The sequence below is a fragment of the Gymnogyps californianus genome, chromosome 3 (genome assembly GCF_018139145.2).
Source record: "Gymnogyps californianus isolate 813 chromosome 3, ASM1813914v2, whole genome shotgun sequence".
Lineage (NCBI taxonomy): Eukaryota > Metazoa > Chordata > Aves > Accipitriformes > Cathartidae > Gymnogyps > Gymnogyps californianus.
In genome coordinates this window covers 26,717,383-26,740,773 of record NC_059473.1, presented here as the reverse complement: position 1 = coordinate 26,740,773, position 23,391 = coordinate 26,717,383, and the positions used below count along the sequence as shown (strand labels likewise).

At 39.7% G+C, this 23,391-nt stretch overlaps 1 protein-coding gene across 1 annotated transcript in view; it reads right to left on the bottom strand.

Annotated features, from left to right (window-relative positions):
• BICRAL (BICRA like chromatin remodeling complex associated protein) overlaps nucleotides 1–23,117 on the bottom strand; it is a 35,488-nt gene extending 12,371 nt beyond the window's left edge. Inside the window, exons 1-4 of the mRNA XM_050893377.1 lie at nucleotides 22,909–23,117; nucleotides 7,350–7,398; nucleotides 4,335–4,383; nucleotides 4,184–4,252 (exon numbers count right to left, since the gene is read on the bottom strand). Coding sequence (XP_050749334.1) covers nucleotides 4,184–4,252; nucleotides 4,335–4,383; nucleotides 7,350–7,393 — 162 coding nt within the window. The 5' untranslated portion in view covers nucleotides 7,394–7,398; nucleotides 22,909–23,117. The remainder of the gene's footprint in view (nucleotides 1–4,183; nucleotides 4,253–4,334; nucleotides 4,384–7,349; nucleotides 7,399–22,908) is intronic.
• Between the last annotated feature and the right edge of the window lie 274 nt (nucleotides 23,118–23,391).

Genomic DNA, 23,391 nt, shown 5'->3' with positions numbered 1-23,391 from the left:
ACAATGCTACAGACTTTGTGGTTTATGCTAGTAAAAAGATTACGGAGAACTATAAACATTGAAAATACAGCAAATATGAAGTGGCACCTTGAATGAAAAAATTCTTCAAATCTACATCCATAAATACTGTGATAAGGAAAATGAGAACCTACTTTACTCTGGCCTACTGTCAATAAGATTTTCCTAAAACAAAATTATGTCCAGAAACTCTAGACAACACAAGTGTTAGGTTGCTACAGGTGAAATGGTGAATTTAAATGCATAATAATAATTGCAATAGTTTTAAGGTAGACAGAGTACACCTTTCTAAATTGCAAAATCATATCTCAACTATTCAAAAACAACATCCAGTTTCTTTTTAGGTCAGGATAAATGCAAAATGTGGGTGTGAAATTATCAGTCACACTCATACTCTGAGCCTTCACTCCTTGAAGGTCATAGATGCTTGTTTTCACCTCATATAAACAGTGTGAAGATGCTGCAAGCCGTAATTATCACATGCAATAACATCCCCACCCTAACTTCAGTTCCCCAAGCATATTTATTCAGAATTTTACCCCAATTTGTTTCTGAATCAGCCTGTGTATTTTATGAAACTTCGGTCATGTTTTAAAATATTAGAAGATTGTTCTTAAAACTCAATAAAATATTTTCAAAATACAATTATAAACTTTTTTACATTTATGTTAACAGAAAGAATTAAACTGGTACTTAAATGTCTCGATGTCTGCACCTTATGAACACCTAAAATTACAAATCAGGTTCTCAACTGTACCTAGCTACCATCAGGCAAAGCAAAAAAGGAGTCACTAACTAGGGCATTATTAGGACTCATAACTGTCAGGTTCTTGTGGAGAATTCCCTATTGCATCTGTAATTTGTCTCCAGTGACAATGACCACTCTGAAATCTTTCACGACTGTGTAACTTAAGAGGGCTCCAGTTAATGCTACTCCAGTTAGTACTAACAATACAACTATTACTACTACTAATAATAGCAATAGCAATAATAAATAATATTACATGCAATCAAGATTAATAGCTTGAAACTTTCCCACTGGAATGAAGAATCCCAAGCTTCATTCCCTGCTCCCAGGACTGTTTAACACCCAAAAACAATTTTATGTGCGTAAACTGGAACCAGGGACCTTCCAAGTTAACATCTGAATCACTGCTGCCCAGATTCAGAACAGCCACACAGAACACCATACTAATTTCAACAAGAAATTAGTGCCTCTGCAACTTCATGAATCTGCTTACCAACAAGAGCCTTATTCTCGATGGCTCCATGAATATTCTGCTCACTCAAGCTGTTCTACTAGACTATAATAGGAAGGTGGAAGCAGTCAGTGAGTACAACCCAGGTAACAGGGCAATGGTTAAGGAACCCTCTCATGAGGGTTATAACAGAGACTGACGACCGCCCAAGGAAACCAACCTGGAATCAGTAGAGGTGGTATGCAATCAATTCAACTCGGGGGGGTGTGGGGGTGGGGGGGCAAAGCAGACACTGCTTTCTCGTCCTTCAGTCAGCAGGAACTTAATCTTGTTTGTGTCAAGTGCTGGCTTAGCATGCTTACCAGCTGAGGCACTGAACCCTTGACACTGAATTTGTAAACTCTGCCACTGAAAGCCATGAGACGACCATCAAGACAGGCAATCCTACTTCATGGTAGCAATTCTGAATACATACAAAGACAGAACTTTCAGCATCTGCAAAAACTTTAATGACAAAAAACTCAGAAGCCTTTAATTTTTCAGGTATCTTACGTTATAAGCAGGGACTGTGATACCCCTTGCTCCTTCACAATGCACTGTAAGAATCTATCTTTGCAATCAAGTCGTTCTTCACTTAGGTCAGCACAGGGCTCTCACGCGAGGGAGGAAGGGAAGAGAAGATGGCATTGGTATTCATTATGAAGATACAAAAGGATGAGAACAGAGCACGAGAGGAACCAGTGCTGGAGAATGAAAATACAGTAAGCCATCCTAGGAACACACACTAGAAATCCCTGCTCCTCTGATCACCTGCCTTCTAGATTACCTACCCCCTCAATCTCATATACCGGAAAGCTCTTTTGGCTTTCACCACGTATTTTTGTTTCTTCCAACTGCTACTCCCTTTGCAACAATCCCACCCTGCCCAGAATCTCCCACTCCCTCTCAAAATTACCCCAAAAATTCATTTTCTGAAAATACACCAGAAATATACCCCTGACTCCTGCTCATCTACTCATGCTTATCAGAAGAATCTCTACAAAGAACAACTAGGAAGTCTAGGCTATGACAAATGCATGTCATATGTCACTGGTTTTCTCCCCATAACCTCATTTTTCTTGGGATGAGTCCTCAAAACCCACCTCTGCCATGTTGCATATAGGAAGCTGCTGTCCGATAATGGCTAGCCTGGTACCAAGCTGAAATCACTGTTCCTGATGAGCTGAAAATTGGGCACACCCTATTACTGTTGGTACCCAACTCCCTCACCACTATCTCAACCAGCTTATCAGGAGAAAGAACTGCCACTCAACGTATGTTTCTTCTACAATACTTAATAATGATCTTGAAAGGGGAAGGACAGGCCAAACACTTCACATCACACTACTGTGGCTACAGAAAGTCACCAGTTTTCTACGCACAGATAAACAGTTTTCAGGATTTATTTATGCCAATTATTTAAGGTCCCTACACACCTCCAAGTATATCCACATAACTGTTAGGAACATGGGACAAACAGACAGAGTCAAGATAACAGTAGAACAGAAAGAGGAATTACCAAGGAAACCCTACTCTATGTATTCAAATAACTGAATTGTGCGATGAAGAATTCAGTTTTTTTAAAAAACACACCAATGAAATCGAAGAAACGTGGGTCAGAAGGGATCTCTGGAAGTCATCTAGTCCAACATTCTACTCAAAGCAGGACTATTGCTAGCACTAGAGCAGATCAGCCTTGGCTTTATCTCCAAGGATGGGGATTCCAAAACCTCATTGGATAAAACTTGGTCCAGGGCTGCAATACACTCCTGGCGAAAAAAGAATACTGAAGACTCCTTGCAACACCTAATGAATTTAAAGTGACTTCCCTAACACTGAAGTTAGAGGAAGAACAGATCCCAAGCTAGATATTCAGTCTAAAGAACAAAAAAACCCCATTCATTAATTTAAAAAAATTGCTAGCTCAGATTCTACTTAGAAATAAGAAACAAAACCATCCTAACATACACAGGAAATGTATGAATGACTAACTTTTAAGGTCTACATTTGAGCACTACTACATCTACAATCACTAAAATTACAAGTCCAGTTTACTGGAGAGCGCTACACCGGAGAATATTTTCACTGCTCAGCAAGCTGTTTTACATATTTACAAAACACAGCCCAACAGTACAGTATCTTTTGATTAATTCCCCACTGAAAACCCAATGAAATACTTAAAATACTAACAGCATGAGGTGGTTCTATGTTAGCATTCAGAATTTTCATATGAAAAAGGTCAAAACCCACATCTACTTCATTCAGTTTGTCATGGTTTAACTCCAGCCAGCAACTAAGCACCACACAGCTGCTCACCCCTCCCTCCTCCCAGTGGGATGGGGAGGAGGATTGGGAAAAAAAAGTAAAACTCGTGGGTTGAGATAACAATAGTTTAATAACTAAAGCAAAATAAAATGTAATATCAACTAATAATAATTGTAATGAAAAAGAATATAACAAAAAAAAAAAAAGAGAAATAAAGCCCAAGAAAAGACGAGTGATGCACAATACAATTGCTCACCACCCACTGATCGATGCCAGAGCAGCGATCCGCCCCTCCCAGCCAACTCCCCCGTTTATATACTGGGCATGACATTCCATGGTATGGAATATCCCTTGGGCTAGCTCAGGTCAGCTGCCCCAGCTGTGCTCCCTCCCAGCTTCTTGCACACCTGCTTGCTGGCAGAGCATGGGAAACTGAAAAGTCCTTGGCTTAAGATAAGCGCTACTGAGCCACAACTGAAACATCAGCGTGTTATCAACATTATTGTCACACTAAATCCAAAACACAGCACCATACCAGCTACTAAGAAGAAAATTAACTCTATCCCAGCCGAAACCAGGACACAGTTTTATAAAAGCCAAGTAAAGCCTTAACAGAAGCATGCAATCTCAATACAAATACAATTTATCTCCTGACCACTTACATTGGAGTTGGCGAAAATTGAATTTGAGTTGGCTACAGAATATTCTGCATTAGTCAAGTCTTCATTGCTCTGGTAAAAGACAAAAATCATGTTTAGAAATAATACACTCAATGAAGCTTATGTATGTCTAATACACAGGAATGCTACTTACAGATTTACTACTAGGTCCATGCAGAAAATAATTCAGCGCCTGTGGGTCCCTTAAGGGGGGGGAAAAAGAAAAAAAAAAAGTTACCACTTTCAGGAAGCTCTTTCTACTAATGGGGCTAATTTAACTAAGCCAGATACTATATTCACATAGATCAGTTTATAGTAAAAACACATTTCTCTCACTGACTCCAATGCAAAGCTGAAAGTTGACACTGAGGATCTGTGTTTCTGTATCTGCACAATTTTCAGATGTTGATCGTATTTGCTGTCATTGTACCAAGGCATTTCAAGCAATAAACTATGTTAATCACAAAATTTTAGTGGCATTCTGCTTTACTTTCCTTTATGAGGGTATTACTCATATTCTCTTAAAACACACAGTATTTTATGACAGCACATAGTACAAAACCTAAGGAAAGTACTACAACCAAATAACATGAGAACTAAAACAGGTACCATCTCTTCTACAAATATGAATTATAATGCCTGTTTAGCTAGTGCCTAAGTCAACAGGGTATTTACAAACCTGAATCTTTAACATGTTGTCTGCCACCGTTAACATAAGTTAACAAAAATACCCTATTGACAAACCTGAATCTTTAACATGTTTTCTGCCACCCTTAACATAAGTTAACAAAAACTTATGCTTGCCAGAGTAACAGTCCCTTCACTTGGAGAAAAAAGCAGCACCTTTTCCAAGTGAAATCAACCACAGAAATAACTAATTAAATATTATGAAATAAAATTGCAGTGTATTTCACTAACTTAGCACTATCACTGAATAAAACTCAGATTAAAAATGTGGTCTGAGAGAATGAGTGTTGGAAATTCAAATAAATCAAAAATACATTAATGTAATTGCACATATAGACCAAGTAAAAAACATTAAAAGGTCATGTTACATGGGATTATTTTAATATAACAATTATACAGCATTTCCCAACATGCCCATTAGCATGAAGAATAAAATGACATGGAGTTTTTTGATTTTAAAACATCTTTATTGATTAACAAGTAATAATAAAACATTTTTGAGAAGCAGGAGATTCTCATGTAAAAAAAAATTAATTCAAAACATCTCTCCTTCTCTCTTGATCATCCTAGAAAATAAAGAGGGAACAAGTTAAAGATCTTTCAGGTTTACAACTACTTTTCTAAAAGCACAAATACACCTCTATTCCTCTTTTTTTCATTTAAAAAATAAACTGCATTCATTTGTTTACAAAAGACATGTTAAAGACAGTACGTGGCAGGGACTTTATGGTACAATTATGCTTACAACATACAAATGATTACATATGTTTTCAAACGAAAGTGTCATTTTCATAGTAGATTACACTAGATTTCAAGAATTAAGGAGAACAGAACTCATGATCTCATATAGGGCTCTATCATGCTTACAAGTTTTATCAATAAAATAACCAGGCCATTTAATACTAATTACACTCACTGGCTTTAAATCATGAAAAATGCAATTTAAAATGAAGAACACTTCATCACCTTAAATATTGTCTTTAGTAAGGAAGGAATTTTAGAAGGCACTTACCAAAATCAAAGATCAGATGGAAAAAAAAATGCTGTTTTCCATTCTTCTAGATGCTTAAGACAGTAATTGCTGCCAGCAGCAGGAAGAACACTGTAATTTTTCACACAAACACTCATCTGTATAGAGAGCACTTCATTTTCTCGACCACCTGTGAACTTGTACCAGGATCCTCGTGATTCACGCTCATGACAGAGCGCTTAATTGTCCCATGCAGTCAATTATCATCTTTATGTTCCAAGCAGGATGTGTTTTCATACGGCTACAATCAGTACTACATATAGGGCTACAGCTTGATATATCCTCACTAGATCTTGCACAGTACACTTCACAGAATATAACTGTGAGCCATTACTGGCAATGCTTTTGCTATAGCATCCACAGAGTAACCCTCAAATTACAGCAGCCACTGTGGTGATATTTTGGTTTTTTCCAAAGTTGAAGCTCTCACTGGTTTCACTGGAAGCTTTGAGTGCGTGAGAAAGGTAAAAGGTCTATTTATTTACTACATTTAAGACAGTAGAAAATTATTCTATGAGCGGAGACAATCTTTTAGTAGCTGCTACGAGACTGATGTCATACTAATTTCTGGCAGAGTTTGAACAAAGTATCATATATGAAATTTTCAATTTTATTCTTATGTTTTAAATACATTATAGCATATTATCTGTTCTTGAATACTGACATGAATGTTAGCCAAAGGAAGGTAACTTGTCACATACACAATCCACAAAAATCTTGCTCATTCTTCAGCTATGCCAATTATTTTTTGAGATTCCCATACGGAATTATAAACGTCCAAATAAATCTGTTATGGAAATAATGAAGGGGGAAAAAAAAAAAGAAAAACAAAAAACCAGGACCATTTAAAAATCCCCAATTTTATTAAAATCAAGTATCTGAGCAAAATGCTGATCAATTCTTGTTTGTTGTGAGTACTTAATAGTACTGGGTAGCAATTCTATTTTTCTAACATTTTTATGCAAATGCATGTTAGTAGTAGATATTAAGTATTTATAATTAAGAAGAGAGTAATTTTACTTTTCCCTTTAAAATACAAGCATAGTGTCAACAAAGCATCTAGTTCCACTACTCAAAAAAATTGAGATATTTTTTAAACCCCAAAAAATAGTTCTTTGCAGTGAAGTTTGTAACAACATCTCTAGTAACGTGTTTCAACGCTGACCTGATATTACCACTAGCTGAGAAGAGAATCCAACCTCCATGCACGCTCATTCCTTAGCCTCTCTTGAGGAGAATACCAGCAAGTGGACCGTCAGCTAGTACACACTGGGACTGAAGGCTCTGTGATACACACATCTCCACATGGAGGAAGTGAAGCACAGCTACTCATTTCATTTGCAAATCACCTAGTCTTGAGACAATACTGAAATAGAATCACCTTCTAGGAAGATGATTTTGCAAACTTATTTTTCCCAACTTTTCTGAAAGAATTGCTTAAGGAAAACTTACCCAATAAGATCAAGGAGACAGGATTCATCATCATCATCATCCATGACAACTAGAACAAAAAGGGAGAGGATGGATATTTGATATATATCAGACAAAAGACTGCTTTCAACAATAAAACCAACTTAGACTATCTCAATAATTTTTATTAAACAATTTATGAAGTTGACAGATGTCTACTATTGGCAAAGTTCTTAAATAAACCTGCACCTTCTACAGAGGTCCACTGATCTATCTCAAAATCAAATTCAGTCACATGTAATGATATACAAAATCCCATGCAATGTTTTACCATTTAGGGTTTTTTTTAGAATTTTACACTGGAGAAAGACAAATGATTAACCGAACTGATTAAAAAGAAGTTCTATGACTTAAAAAGAGTACTAAAAAAATCAACACTGAATGCAATCTCAAGACTCCAATTAAAATGTTTCTATAGGAATTTACTCCCAGCTAATCCTAGTGAGGGAATAACCGAACACTACAGAACCTACAAAGACTGTTACATTAGTGGCTATAATACTGACCAGCCAAAAAGGTAAACAAATTTAGGTCAGTATGATCACGGTGCTGTTACAGGCTAGAACCAAAACTATAGCCAAGACATTACAAAGCATTAAAAAGAACACTATTTTCTAGCAGACCTTTCTTAGCTACTGCTGGTGACAATATGGCCACTTCCACTTTCTGCTCAACAATACTCGCAAGTGTACTTAAACGAACTTGTGATTAATAGTACAGAGTTCTGACAATCCTTTTAACAGGTGGGGAATACGTTTGCATTAGCCAAATTGAATGTAAGCATCCATTCATTGGGTGCAGAGCATTTTTAGCCTCACAATATCACGACCACCAACTCTCTTATGCACTGCCTATTCAGTCAGGTGCTGCCTGTACCAAACACATTCTATCACTCTTTCGTCCGATCACTGTTCCTTCGAAGCTTCTATTTGCATATCCTGGTTCTCCTGTGCACCATAACTCTCAGAATGTCATCTGAGACTGTACCTTCTCCCTTTATCCTCCCTTATTCTCTCTGTAAAGATCCCATCCAATCCACCAGTTCTATTATCAACTGATGCTAGCACTTCCTAAACCTCTTGGTACCCTGGCTTCCATTTAGTTATCCAATCTCATCTTCACAGTATCTTCTAAACACATCAAATTGACCACTGTGCATTCCATGCTTGGTTTTTTCTCAACTTCCCTTAAAAAGTCTGCTATCATACTTATCACTCAAGTTTATTAATATAGTTTTGGCTTTAATTCATTTTGCTCTCTCTCTTACTTCCTGCCAAATAGAAACTTACCCTCCCTGACCAGATCCACGTGAATCATTCTTCAGGCTCTCCCTCATACAGATCTCCACAATGATTAAGACAATGAAGGGACTGGAGCATCTGTTATACAGGAGGCTGACAGCACCAGGACTGTTCCACCTGGGGAACAGAAGGCTATGGGGGAATCTTATCCATGTGTATAAATACCTGGTGGGAGGGCACAAAGACGGTGCCAAACTATTCTCAGTGGTATCCAGTGAATGAACAAGAGGCAAGGGGCACAAATTGAAACAAACAAACAAAATAAATCTATTTAAATGTAAGAAAAAACTTTTTTTTTTTTTTTTTTTTTAAAAACTCCGAGGGTAGTCAAATACCGGCACAGGTTTTCCAGCAAGGTCATGGAGTCCCCATCCTTGGAGATACCCAGAACCCAGCTGGACCACAGCCCTGAGCAGCCTGCTCTGGCTGAGCCTGCTGTGAGCACAACGTTGGATGAGATGATCTCCAGACATTCCTTCCCACCTCAGCTGTCCTGTGATTCTGCAACCTCTTTCCTGTAGTTTTTCTATACTGCACTGATTCTGAAACTGGTTTATACTGTAGACTAGCACAGAGGGTACCCTGTCCTCTATACTGCATAGCCTCAATCAGATTTTTTCGTCAATCTCCTGTGCTTTAGCTTACAGCGAGGGTGAAGCAGAACCAGAGCATACATCGCTATAAGGATCCCTCAGTACTACCTCTCTGGGAGAACATGAAAACAAAGCATGGCTACAGAGAACTACCTCAAATGTCGACAAAATCAGCATTCATGAGGTGATTATGCATCTTAAGAAAAATAATTTCTCCCATGATTATTACATCTGCTCATTGTTGCATACAGCCACTAGCACGAGCACTTACTTTGCAATTTAATGCTAAGCAAATAACATGACATTTTATGATGTCACGAAATTTAAATGGAAATGTGCATTAGTAAGAACACATTAATAAGTGATTAGCATTAAGTGATTAGCATTCTGCTTTAACTGCACTCTTAGTACTACTTACAGAAAGCTGTTATTTCCTCTAACAGCTAAAGAGCATATCCATCTCTCAAGAGCAAGGTTTCAAAGACTCCTAGCTAACCAAAAGTAAAAATCAGCTCTATTGAAAGTCAACATGATCTTTCTTTTCACATTGCATGCCTACTTTTGAAAATCCCATCCCATCTGTCTATGGCAATACTGACATCATTATTTAAATAAAATAAAATAAAATAAAATGTCTTTGCTTTACCAAACCAAATATTTTCTGTGGTTATACTACCGTAAGGGTTCAACATTATTGAAAGTGACCACAGAGAACTTTGTTCAATCAGTACTCCTGTGGGTATTAAAACTACTAACTCAAATTAGACAAATTTGATAAGTTCACTAAGTTCTTGAAAACCTGCATATAACGATCAGAAGGAAAATAAATTGCCTGAAAACACCAATGAGAGAAAATCTTAATGGTAATACATACTCTTCACTATTCAGCCCTTTACCTGAACATGCAGTTGGCTTTATTAGAAAAAATGATTTGTTTTTCATTTCACAAACATGATACAAGAAAAATCTACCCAACATACTGTAAACCCCTACCAGTTACAACAGACAATAAAACCCAAAGAAAACAGCTATATTTTTGATAAACCCCAGGAATCACAACCAGTCCCCTCCAGAAGTGCATCTCCCTAACAAGCTTTAACAACATTCTTGTCATCACTAGCAGAATTCTATATACACATGAAAAAAAAAAAGTCATCTTTTTTTTTTTAATGCTGGTTTACCAAAAAGCTAATCTGTATAAAACCATCACCAAGTTTTTATACAGCTGATCAATGTACCATCAAAGAGCCACGAACATACCTATCATACACAGCTCTTGCTACCTTCAAAAGTTGTTCTGGTCAGCATTCACAGCCTAAGGGGCTACATGCTCCCGCACCTTGAAAACTGCATATAAAGCACGACAGATCGCTACCATCTCAATATCCCCACAAATGATGGCTAGGTAACACTACACTAACATGATGCTGCATGGCAGTGCTTTTGTGAAATACCACAGGACCAACACGCAATTTAAACAGTGCACATGGGGTATGTGGTCTGTGAAAGAACAACGAAGATCACAACCAAGCCACAAACCTACCTATTTAGACTAAATTTTGTTCCTACTTCGCCACACATGCCCGAGATCTACATAACCACGTAACTGCAGGTTTAAATCTTTTTAACTGATGCAGATTTTCAATGAGGATTAGTGTCCTGTTAACTTCAGGACAGCAACAGAGGAGGTGCACAATCAGACCAAGTCCTTCCACACCCAAAAGCAACTACTCGTTCAGTCTATTTAGAAAAGAGGGCAACTTTAGCAACACATGACCTTGACACAGACGATCATTTAAAAGTGTGTTAATAAAAGCAAGCCTATCCTGTGAAATTTTCCTAACACGTTTTCTACACCGCAAATGGTAGAAAAGTTTGCTGCTTTCCTTGCCGACTATCTTTTCAGGTTTTCTAGACATAATTTATACAAATTCTGTCCTCCTCACTGTTTGTTAACACATAGTGGGCCAAATCAATGATTGATGTATGAAATGGGTATAAACTGTATTAAGCCAACACAGTTTGAAAATAAAACTCGACACAGTGAGTGGAATTAGAGGATTAGAGTTACGTAGCCTAGACCAGTGGTCTCCAAAGTGGGGTGAGTGCAAGACAATCCACTGGGGTGCAGGAAGAAAGTATTAGAACTTCAGTAGTACATGCATATAATTTGTAAATAAATATACATATATTGGCAGTGCACGCTCAAAAAACTTTTAGCAATAGAGGTGTGCGATCAAAAACATTTGGAGACCACTGGCCTAGATTCTTAAAGACTGACTCACTGCTGTATTTGGATCAGTTGATGGGGGCTTCAGCCCATGGGCAAGGGGTGTGGGTGGAGGCTCCAGGTGAGGCTTGTCTGGGCCATTGGGGCCCATCAGTGCACCCAGGGCCCTGACAAAGAGCCCACGCTAGAGACTGTTCAGGGAAAATACACATTGGGAAGATTCACACAACCTGCTGAAGAGCTGTTACAATGTAGCCTAACAAATATCTAGTTATCATCAATACTGTTCAACAGTGTCTTTTTTAAAAAAATTTTAAAAAAACCCACACAAAAAAAATCTGTTTATCATAAGTAGGCCAAACTGAGCGCTGCTGGTGCATCCAACTAATTTACAAAGGGCAATCCTTACTAATTAGTCACAACCCAGCACAGATATTCCCTGTAACTTATTATTAGCAAAGCCTCTATGGTTTTATTTCATACCCCTGCTACTGTACTGGTAAACTTCAACTTGGGTCACATGTACTTCTGGAAGCAGCACTGCCTATCCCTTTTGGGAAATAACCAGAGTGCCCTTTATCGCACGCTCCCAAACAGAATATAAGACAAGGTGAAACTAATAAAACTGCCAAGGAAATCCCAGCTATGCAGGCCAATCCTCTGGGGGACTGTTATTACTTAGCCTTAAAGCATCAGCCTCCCTTTCAACACTCTCACCTACTACAGAGCAAAGACCAACAAAAGAGGAAGAGAGCAGTCCTGCGCCCCTCTCATCCACTTTCCCCTAGTCAGCTCAAGGCTTTGAACAGTCACCTGGAACAGAAAACTGATCTGACCAAATACATTGATCTGTTTCAACCTGGATTAGCTTCTTGATTTGGTTCTGGCTTGCCACGGGGCTACAAGAGCACTAGCACCAGCACAAGAGAAGGAATAGGAATGAGGGAGCTGGGTAGTTAAGTACGGGGAAAGGCAGCAGTGCTTCAGCCAGCTTAAAGCGACCGTCGGACTGTAGCCGCATGTGCACAGTTAATACAGCCACCACTCTCAGGTTAGCTGCAGTGCAAGCAGCAGGTCGATGGAAGTGATTATTATCCTCTATTCCCCTCTATGCTTGTGAGCTCCCATCTGAAATACTGTGTCCAGTTTTGCCACACCCCACCCCCCCCTTTAGAAGAAATACAGAAAAACTTGAAAGAGTCCAGCAGAGTGCCAGTAAAATCCTACAGGCACATGACACTAAGGAAGTCTGAGGGAACTACATTTCTTCAGCCTGGACAACAGAAGGCTGAGGCGCTGCCTGCAGTCTGCCTCTAGCTAAAAGGGATACTAAGACGAGCAGAGCCAGCCTCTTCTCATCAATGCGCAGCGAGACACAAGGCAACAGCAAAAACACGCAACGCAGAAAATCCCAACTGGATATAAGGAAAAAAGAAGTTCACAGACAAGAATGCTCAAGCAAGAGGGTGGAATCACGCTCTTTGGAAATTTTCAAAACTCAGATGGCCCTGACCAACCTGTCCTAACTTGAAAGCTAGTTCTGCTTACAACAGGGAGCAGGGCCAGATAACCTCCAGTGGTCCTTACCAGCCTAAATTTTTAATCACCATGCTGCACAATCCACAGTATCATGCAACACATGCAGGGTCTACCACCTGCAGAGTCATTCAAACTGGATTTGTCCAGAAACAGTCCAACTATTCATACATGCTTCATATACTGTACATGATTTTTGTGACTTAAAAAATGGGAGTATTCAAAACCACCATAAATACTGGATTTTAAATTCACGCAAATTATATTCAAGCTTGTGTTGTGGTTTAACCCAGCAGCCAGCTAAACACCACACAGGCGTTCGCTCACTCCCCCCCTGTGGGATGGGGGAAAGGATCGGAAAAAAGGTAAAACTCAGCCCCCATGGGCTGAGATAAAAGACAGTTTAATGGGACAGAAAAGGAAGGGAAAATAATGATGATAAAAGAATATACAAAAGAAGTGATCGCAATTGCTCACCACTTGCTGATCGATGCCCAGTTAGTTCCGGAGCAGCGGGCCATCACCCCCCCGGACAACTCCCCCCAGTTTTATTGTTCAGCATGACGTCACATGGTATGGAATATCCCTTTGGCCAGTTTGGGTCAGCTGTCCTGGCTGTGTCCCCTCCCAGCTTCTTGTGCACCCCCAGCCTCCTCGCTGGCAGGGCAGTATGAGAAGCTGAAAAGTCCTTGACTTAGTGTAAGCACTGCTCAGCACCAACTAAAACATCAGCCTGTTATCAACATTATTCTCATCCTAAATCCAAAACACAGCACTGTACCAGCTACTAGGAAGAAAATTAACTCTATCCCAGCCGAAACCAGGACACTTGTCACAAAAGAATTATTTTCCTTTCTCAAAGTTGTTTATAATTTCATGCAACCTTAATACATAACTTCAGATACAAAGCAGTAAAATATTATTTTCACATTTTGTAAAAAGCCTAAGATAGTGGCTAGTTTAGAAAAGCAACATTTAGAGCAGTAATTCCCAAAAGTGTGATACAATCAACATCAAAACTTGGTAAGCCACAAGTAAATAAATTTATCTGCAAAACTGTTGGAAAAATCTACAGACTCATAACTTCCATGCAACTACATGGGATCATTTCCTGGCTGGCAGCATGCTGGCCCATGACTTCTGAGAGTGAACACTGACCTTTGGAAATCAATGCTTTAAAGCAAGGAAATGACTGCTGTAGTTACAGCTTTATAGTGAGAGATAATCAGACTTGCATACAGTAACATACGTAGCACCTGAAGCAACTACTGTTTGAGTTATGAGACATGCCCACTAATCCTCACAAGCTCAGTAAGACGTTGTACACATCCAGTCAGCAGGGAATCTGACCACACCTCCATCATGCTTTATAATAGATCTGAGTCATCAAATCTTCTGTACTGTTCTGTTTGCTCTACACCATTCTCCAGAATTTTAATCTACAATCCCAACATTAACAGTAACTTCATTATGGAATATCTGAAGAAATACATTGTCACTATAACAATAATCATCAGAACAACAAAAATAGAAGTCGTCAAAGTTACTGTAATAGTCACGGTAGAGAATGGGATTGTCGTGAACTGTGTACTACATCAAATTTATGACATTTTTATCTCTCGTGTCCTTTCTGAATACAGATGTAACTCTATTAACCCAATACAAGCATCCATCCCTTGTTGTATTACATCAAAGGATTACAGCAGCGTTACGTGATTCCACACTGACTCTAGAGGCAAAACACCCAGAGTTGAACTTCCACCACGACTCCCATTAATTTTCACAGTGCTAATATTTTGCTCAGTGTGCTTCTGAACCGGGGGTGCGGGAAGATGCCATTTGACCACATATTAGGTAACGTATATCATTTAAGCAGTATGCGCTTCAGGTTGCTAAGGTGCTATAACTACTGCCTGCCTTACACCGTCAGTTATCTCTCAGGTTCCTAACAAACAGTCAGCCTTGGATTCATTGAAGGAAACTTACCTACGCAGGAACAACCAGACCTCATTTGCATTCTCTGCAACACAGGAGTGTAAGAAAGGAGTATAAACTCAAACCCTTACTACCATGTATTTTATTCTTAAATTTCAAGTCCATGCTACTTTTGAACAATCTAGTATCTTGCAAACTGGACAATTTCAGATTCTTTTAACCAACCAAGCGTGTGTTTTATAATCAACTTACGAGCTGCTCACCACATCAAGCCCTTTATTTTCAAGAAACTGATCTTTACACGGATGGAATACAAAAAACGAGTATTAAGAGGTATTTCCACTTCTTCTCTCTCATTACTGTAAGAAATGATGTGCAGCCAAATAATGACACAGTATTCAATGGAAAAGAGGTAAATATTGAAAAACTTGATTGCAAATTAAAATCTCACTCTCAATTTTATTCAGGCAAAAATACAGAAGGCATAATTATCAAAAAGTTGTCATTTCAGGACAACAGGAGTAAGGAAGCAAAATTAATTTTTAAAATGTACGTTCTAAAACCCAAGGATTTAACTACTCACTTGTAAACCATGCTGTGCTTATATTCTACAATATGTAATTACTCCTTATGAATATTTTCTGTTCCACAGTAATCAACAAAAAGCAACTACTATACTGTTGCAAAATCTACCAGGAATTGTGCTCTAAAAAAGAGCTAACAAAGTAAGAAATTTGGGATTCTAACCTAGTAACACAGTGCAATATGCAGGTGTGAACTTTCTCTATATATGAAAACGTGTTTTCATTCCAAGATTCTAAATCTGAGTAGTACTTTTAAGATGAGCTTACAATGTTTGAAATTAGCTGTGGAACTGAATTTAATCATCAGTATTTCAAGGACATCTTTATGCAACAGAGTACGAGAAGAAATTTGTAATTTTAAATGTTCAGAAGAATGATGCAAAACCTCTCTGTGAAAAACTACTCCAAAAAATGGGAACCATTCAGGAGTCAGGTAAATAGCAACAAGATAAGGCACAACATTATGTATCTTCATGATTTCTAAGATCTGCCAGGAGTAGAACACCTAAGAGGACAGGCAGGGTCTTTACACAATGGTGAAATACCAACTCCACATACAGAAGGGCAAATAAAAAACACACACTAAAGCACTGACAACCTACAATAGGTTGTTTATCCAACTCTTAAATTTTATTTCCCTTTAGTATACCATATAAAAAAAAGATTCTCGATTTGAGTTTGGCAAATGTGGTAACTTACCAAGCTTCCAAAAACTACTGGTATTTTAATACATTAAGAAAAAAATGGAAATGTGCAGTTCAATTGTTAACAGTATGTATGATAGCAAAGGTTAAGCCAGCTACAGTCAAGCACACCGAGTACATGTGTGAACCCCCAGTGCAGCTGTCTAAAATCTAGTTTCCCTCAGACGCACATGTTCAGCGTCGAATTTCTAATTTATTCAATACAATTTTTTCCTACTGCATCCAGAGCTGCTCTTGGCAACACCAAAATCTTGACACAACTTTCATCTGGAAACAGATGTTTTAAACCACATAGAGAAAATCCAGAGTAACTCGCAGCCTGGAGGTCAGGACGCTTACCTACCCCACAGGATTCACCAAGTTGAACACTCGGCTCAGCCCATTTCCCCAGCAGTGGCTATCCTCATCACTACACTATGGCCTAGTTTGGGCTCTGTTTTCTAAGTTGCTCCACCGCATACACAATTCTTCAGGAATCCCAATATTCATAAAACATTTTGAAAGGTCCTGGTTTCATACCAAAACAGGAAAAGGAGGAGGCGTAATCTCAACAGTTCCTTCGGAAAGAAAGGTTCGCCTGCGCAAAGGAAGCTAGATGCTCTTAAGTATTTCTAGAAACTACTGTATGCAATAATGCAGGCTATTAGCATATGTTATTTGTGCAACACAATGCAAGAAATGTCAGGTCAGTTCTTCAGATGTTTTAACCTTGTTTCTACTGGAGAATACCTGTGTATCATACTTCTCATTCTGTGCATACTTTTCAAAGATTCTGAAAAAAAACTTCTGCAGTCCCAGAATGTAACTTATGAACTGATCATTTCTCAATTAATTTATAAACCAATGCCCAATTAATACCTTTTCAGTGCCACTCTAGTCCATACTAGTTTAAAAAAAAAACAAAACAAAAAAACCCACACAAAACTGGTTACCTTGCCACAGGCATGGTTCACACAAGCTAGTATCAGCTAACAACTGCCAATAATTAAAGCTGAACAGAGATTTATACTCCTTTCAGTTATTATGTTTGGGAAGTCAACTGAAATTTGAATACAATGAATTGACAGATGTGTAACTAATTCAGCAGTGCAGTCCATATCAATGCCCCCAAAACCAGACAGAAAATCCTCCACACTGCCAATCCTGTCCTTGTTGAAGCCAACGCCTTGCTGAAGCCAGTGGAGATTTTGCCACCTATTCCAGTGGGGCCAAGATACTTTCTGTAGTTGACACATCTCAATAAATTCAAGCTCAACACCAGATCTTGAAATTCCACACTCAGATCAAGTTCACAGTAAAACGACTGCAAGCTCCACCTGAGACAAGGCATAAGATCAGCCCTTACAAAAATTATCAGTCTCTTGCAATGAAGTTAAAACTTTCTCCCTGGACTCCCCTCTCTTTACTTCACCACCCTTTCTTAATACGTTCAATGAAAAAAAGGCTATTGTATTAAGTTTTGACAGTGATTTGCCTACTTTCTTTTCCTTTTGGTAAGCATTCCCTTACTCAAAGTAACATCAGAAGTAGCTCTAGAACATTTTAAAACTAGTGCAAGAACATAAATTAAAGCAATAAAAAAACTTGGTAGTCTATTTGTGCTAGTTAATCATGTTAATTTTTATTTTGTCTAAAACCTCAGCGATTCTCAAATAAAGCAAAAATAATACAGACACAGTAGTTGTTTTTTCAACAATGAAAGCAGGGACAAATGAACATTTGAAAATATACACATATTCATTTAACTACGTGATGATCTTGAAAAAACATCAGTTCAGGTCGGTGTTTATGCATTTATGTTGGTACAACAAGGGCTTTACCGATACTGCTTACTCCAACTTTCGAACTAGAACAGTTGCAGGTCACAATGAATGTTAGAACAGTTTATTAATCTTGCCGCTTTTCCCCTACTGTAAGAAAGCAAAACACACTTGTTTTTGTAGACAATCCCCATGTCTATGCTGGACCAGGTATGTCACCACAAAAAACCTTTCAAGCACAGATGCAGCTAATTCCAGCAGAACTACTAGAAGAAATTATGCCAACTCTCTGAACAGAATGAACTACATTATCAAAGAGGCTCTTGTGCCTGGACTATATCTATTACTTAGACAGGGATGGCACGCTTTCATACTCTCACTGCTACATCTACGCTAAAAAGCACCAGCCATTAGACTTATCACAAGCCTAATGCAGCATGAAAAGGCATGATCACTGACCATTAGAGCCACATTATAAAACATAACTGCAGTTATGCAGATACAACTTTTCTGGAACTGCTGTGGAAGTATACCAGCAAAACTCTGAAAACACAGCCATAATACAAAAAAAGCCCAAATAGCACATGAACACATCCATGCCTGCAAAGCTCTTCAACTCTAGACTATGGACTTACCTCTGTTGCAAAACTTTATGGATACAGAAAGGGTTCTTGGAGGAAACTGGAAATGCAGCTTATACTAGCAGGACTTTGACTTTTTTCTCTCAGTACAATTAGGCTAAATACATAAACTCTACTAGAAAAGGACACATGGGGGGCAGGAAAACTCCACATCTATAAGGTGAGGTAAACATTTAGCTACAGTAGATGCATCCCTGTCAAGGGCAAAACTACATAGCACTGACCTCACCTAAGGCCACACGTACACTGAGAGTATTATCAACTCAAGAATACAAGTATAATACACACGGCAAGTGCTCGAAATATGAACAAAATAAAACACACTTAAAATACGAGTATCGTACTAGTGAATAAGCCAAAGTGCACCAATGAAAGCACAATTGGGCTAGTGCATCAACATGGTGAGCTTCTGCACTCCTCCATCAACGTAAACAAGCCATGCGAAATACAAAGTACTACTTGCAACAACAACAAAAAGAAAAAAACTTTTAAGCTCAGACAAGGCCAAAGAAATACATCTAAAAAGAACAGATCTAGTGTATTTAAACACTATCCACCGAAGACCTCAACTCAAGATGAGAATACATTTTGCTTTAAGGCAAGCAGGTCGGAGTAGAGAGTATACACAGTCATTTGGCAAGTAGTATGCCCTGAGAGAATACAAACTGGTCATTTCTATCCCATTTTTGTCATTTCTGCATTATTTTCACAAATTAATGAAAAAATCCACACACAATCTGCCAAACATTAGTGCATAATAGAGAAATTTTATTGTATAAAAATACACTACCACTAAAAAAAAAAATCACTATCTTGATCCCAAGACTGTTAAGAAAAATGCAAAATAATTTCAAGAAAGAGTGAATTTCATGTAGTAATAATAATATTTCTCAAATAAGTGAACAAATACTGTACTCCACACTCAACAGATTTTTAAACAGTTTTACCAGGTGTATTGTTTAAAAAGCTAAAATGTTAACGAGGTTATCCCCATGGAAGTCTTTAGACAAGAGTTTATATCCCAACAATTTTTTTACTATATTCCAAGCAATAAAAATGTGTATTTCACAAGAAATGTCATTTAAAACCCTTCAACACCAACAGGCAAAAAATTTAAACAGCTTTAAAATTAATACCAAATTTTAAAAAAACTCCCACTTCCTTCAGGAACGAGCAACAGGCATGGGGAAGCCCTCCTCTGATCTGTCAAAAAACATAAAATGAAGAACTAAATAAGCATTCCACACTCCTTAGTGGGCACAGCATGAGTTGGTCTGGCAGCATACTTGCCGTTCCTGAATACAGATGTTGCTGGTATTAAACTCAAGCCTCATGAGCCTTGATCAGATTACAAAGAAATGTAAAGAAAAAAAAGGTTTGATTAAAAAATAGGAGACCATTTTCAACGCTCTCCCTAAAAAAAGCACCAAAATAAAACTTAAAAAGCATATTGAAGTGGAGCTGACAAATTTGAGTAATTTGGAAAAAGCACTGCTTCCTGTGAGACATTAAGGAGTGATAAAAACTTGAAAAGATCCTAGTCCCCCCCTCAAAAAAAATTACCAAGAGAGTAACGGCAACAAAATGAGTTATCTACCCACCCACCAAAAAGTTACTTGCCCTTGTATTTTCACATGCACTTTTGAAGGTATTGAAGGCTCTCCAATGAAGATTACTTTGCCCTATGTGCTACACTAGAGCATTTTTTTAAAGGTGGATTTCTTTTTTAATGACATGTTGTATTGTGGTCATCATTCAACAGAACAGGATGTTCTTTCAAATCTTCTTCCTGCAGTCTGAATGCATCTCCCATCAAGAAACACGTATTTTAGAGATAAGAAAACAAGCTCTGAAGTGATGTTTACAGGCTTTAAGCTGGGAGCACAGGCCCACCTGAACCAAGCCAGCTTAATACCTCACAGGACCGTGACCCAGACTACTCAGGAGAGGGGGGAAGCCTGAGAAGGTAGTGATTAAGAGGAACAACTCTGACAGGGCCCTTCCCGAAAAGACCCATGCCCAGAACAATCCACCTTTTTGCTCCCCTGCACACACACAGCTACGAATCCTCCACCTCTCTCCCCAAAGCACACGCAGAAGAAATCCCTTACAGCAATTTCTTAAAGAAAGAACGGGGGGGGGGGGAGCAAGCAGCTTCTGGGATTTCGGGCAGAGGATCTCAAGGCCCGAGACAGTAACGCTTCGGAGACAGAAAGAGAAATGGCCCGAGCGCGGCGCGACGGCAACGCCCCGCGCGGCGCGGCGACAGCAGAAAGGACCTTAAAATGGCGCCCGTGGGGGAGGAGAGTCAGAGTGAAACTGCGCAACAAACGCTGGCAGGAAGCCAGACAGCGCCATCTTCCCCGCTCTCTCCCACTCCCACTCGCCCCGAGAGCCGCATCGCAAGCGCCGGCCGCCGAGCCCGAGCACGGCCGGAGCCACCTCCGGAGAACCTCTCGCCTCTCCTTCAAATCCTGTTTCATTCCGTACTGCCGAGCCCCGAGGAGAAGAGGAGCGGGGAGCAGAGAATCGGGGAAAAGCAAAGGCCTCCACATCTCTTTCCTTCCCCCAGTGATAATTCAGTAACAGTTCTAAGTAAATATAAACGTGCCCTCTATACGTCGTTTAATTTTGCCCATTTCTCAACATTACTACATCTGCTTTCTGCTATAATCTGTAAGTGAATTTTGTAATTAATAGCAAAAATAAATAACAAGTACTGAAGACCCCCCATAAACCAGTAAGTGTGAACCGTGAGGATCTCAGAAAAATCCCCTCCGCAACCCACTACTGTTTTAAGCCACAAGCAAAAACTATTTATAAAACATTGTTTCTTCTACGGAAAATAATCCCAGCAGCACAAAGGATCAGATTCGCATCCACTCTACAGCAAAGCCAAAGGGGTTACTCCAGAAAGAGACGGTTTATTGTTAGATTTTTTTAAAGAGGCGTTACAGTTAAATATTCTCTCTCCAAAAGGGGGGGGTGGAAAACCAAAACAGCGGAAAACTTCGTCCCGAAAAGGAGAAAAAAGCGCACTAGCCCAAACCTACCGCCCGAGCATTTCGCGCACCCACAAAAAGCTGCACCGTTTCCATTCCTTGGTTAAAAGCAGGAGGCACGGAGCAATTCAGAGGAAATTGCAAATAAAGAACCAAACAAATCAAATCAAATCTAGTGGCGACACCGAAAACGAGGAAACGAGTGAAAAATAAATCCCCAGAAGGCACAAATCTGAGACACAAGCTCAAAGAAATGACAAGATTAGGGTGGTGGCAAGTGGACGTGGGAAAGGAAAAAATCAAGCCAGGAGTGAAAAAGGAAAAAAGAAAAGAAAAATCCTTCCCAGCTCCACAGCCAGGAGAGAGACGAAGTGTCTCCATTTTCCCGACGAGGAGGAAGAAAGAGTGTTTCACAGACCACAGAGCTTTAGAGAAAAGCAAAGAAACGAGGGGGGAAAAAAAAGAGGGAGGAGATTTGAAAAGATTATTTTTCTTTCTCCCTCACACACTCTCTCTATCCCCCTCTCTCCCTCTCACTCTCTCTCACACTCTCACACATACACACACACACTCTCTCTCTCTCCCTCCTCTCCTCTTTCCATCCCTCTCTTGATGGCCATCAAGGGGGCGGAAAATAAAAAAAAAAAAAAAAGACAACAACAACAACTAATTTTAAACCGGCTCAATCAATGAGTCATTAAAAGAGATTTTTCTTCCCTCCTCTCCTGAATTTGCATGGCATCAGCAAGAAAAAAAAAACCCACCCCAAACCTCTCCCCTCTCTGCAGCTATCAGCCTGGACCTGAAACCTTATCTCTCCCTTCTACCCCCCCCCCCGCCTTTATTTTAAGAAACAACTTTTTTTTTTAAGTGCCCTCAGCAGCCACCACCGCCAGCCTCGCGGAAAAAAAAAAAAATATAGTTCATTTCCATGTGAATCCACATCTGCCCAAACAACAGCCACCCACAAAACATCCCTCTTCTTCCTCCTCGTCTCCCCTCTCGCTCGCTCTCTCTCTAGATATATATTTATATACATAGCCCCAGAGCCAATAGCTCTCTGGGCTGAAACCTAATATCCTGGTTTTGGCAACTCCTGGTTGTTAATTTGCTCCTCTTTCTTTTCTGTCTGTCTGGAGATAGATTTCCCCCCTCTCTTTTCCCTCCCCGAAGGAAGGGAGGAAGGAGGTTGTGTGTTTTTTTTTTCCTTGAAATTTTTATCACAAAATTATAATACACTCAAAGGGAAACTCACCGTCATGAAAAAGCAGTGCCTTGTCAACGGGGTTTCTTCGCCATCACATCAGGGGCTGGCAGTGTAAGAGAGAGAGAGGGAGAGCGAGAGAGCGAGGGAGGGAGGGGGGAGAGCGCGAGCGAGAGAGCGAGCGAGCGAGAGAGGGGGAAAGAGAAAGCGAGCGAGAGAGGAGAGCGCAGCGCAGCACCGCGCCGCGCAGCGCCGCGCAGCACCGCGCCGCGCAGCACCGCACCGGCGGGGCCCGGCCGTGCAGCTCCGCCGGGAGACAGTGCCGCAGACCGGCGCCCGGGCACACGCACCGCCGCCCTGACATGATGAGTCCCCAGCTCCAACGCGGTCCTCGCTTCGCGTTTTTTACAGTCAGTCCCTTTAAAAAGTTTAGCTGCCTTTTTTTTTTTTTTTTGAGAAAGCCGTAGGTCTGGCAATCTATATGTGCCTGAGCTGTTTGCTTTCGGTTAAAAGTTGGGGTGTGTTTTGGGTTAC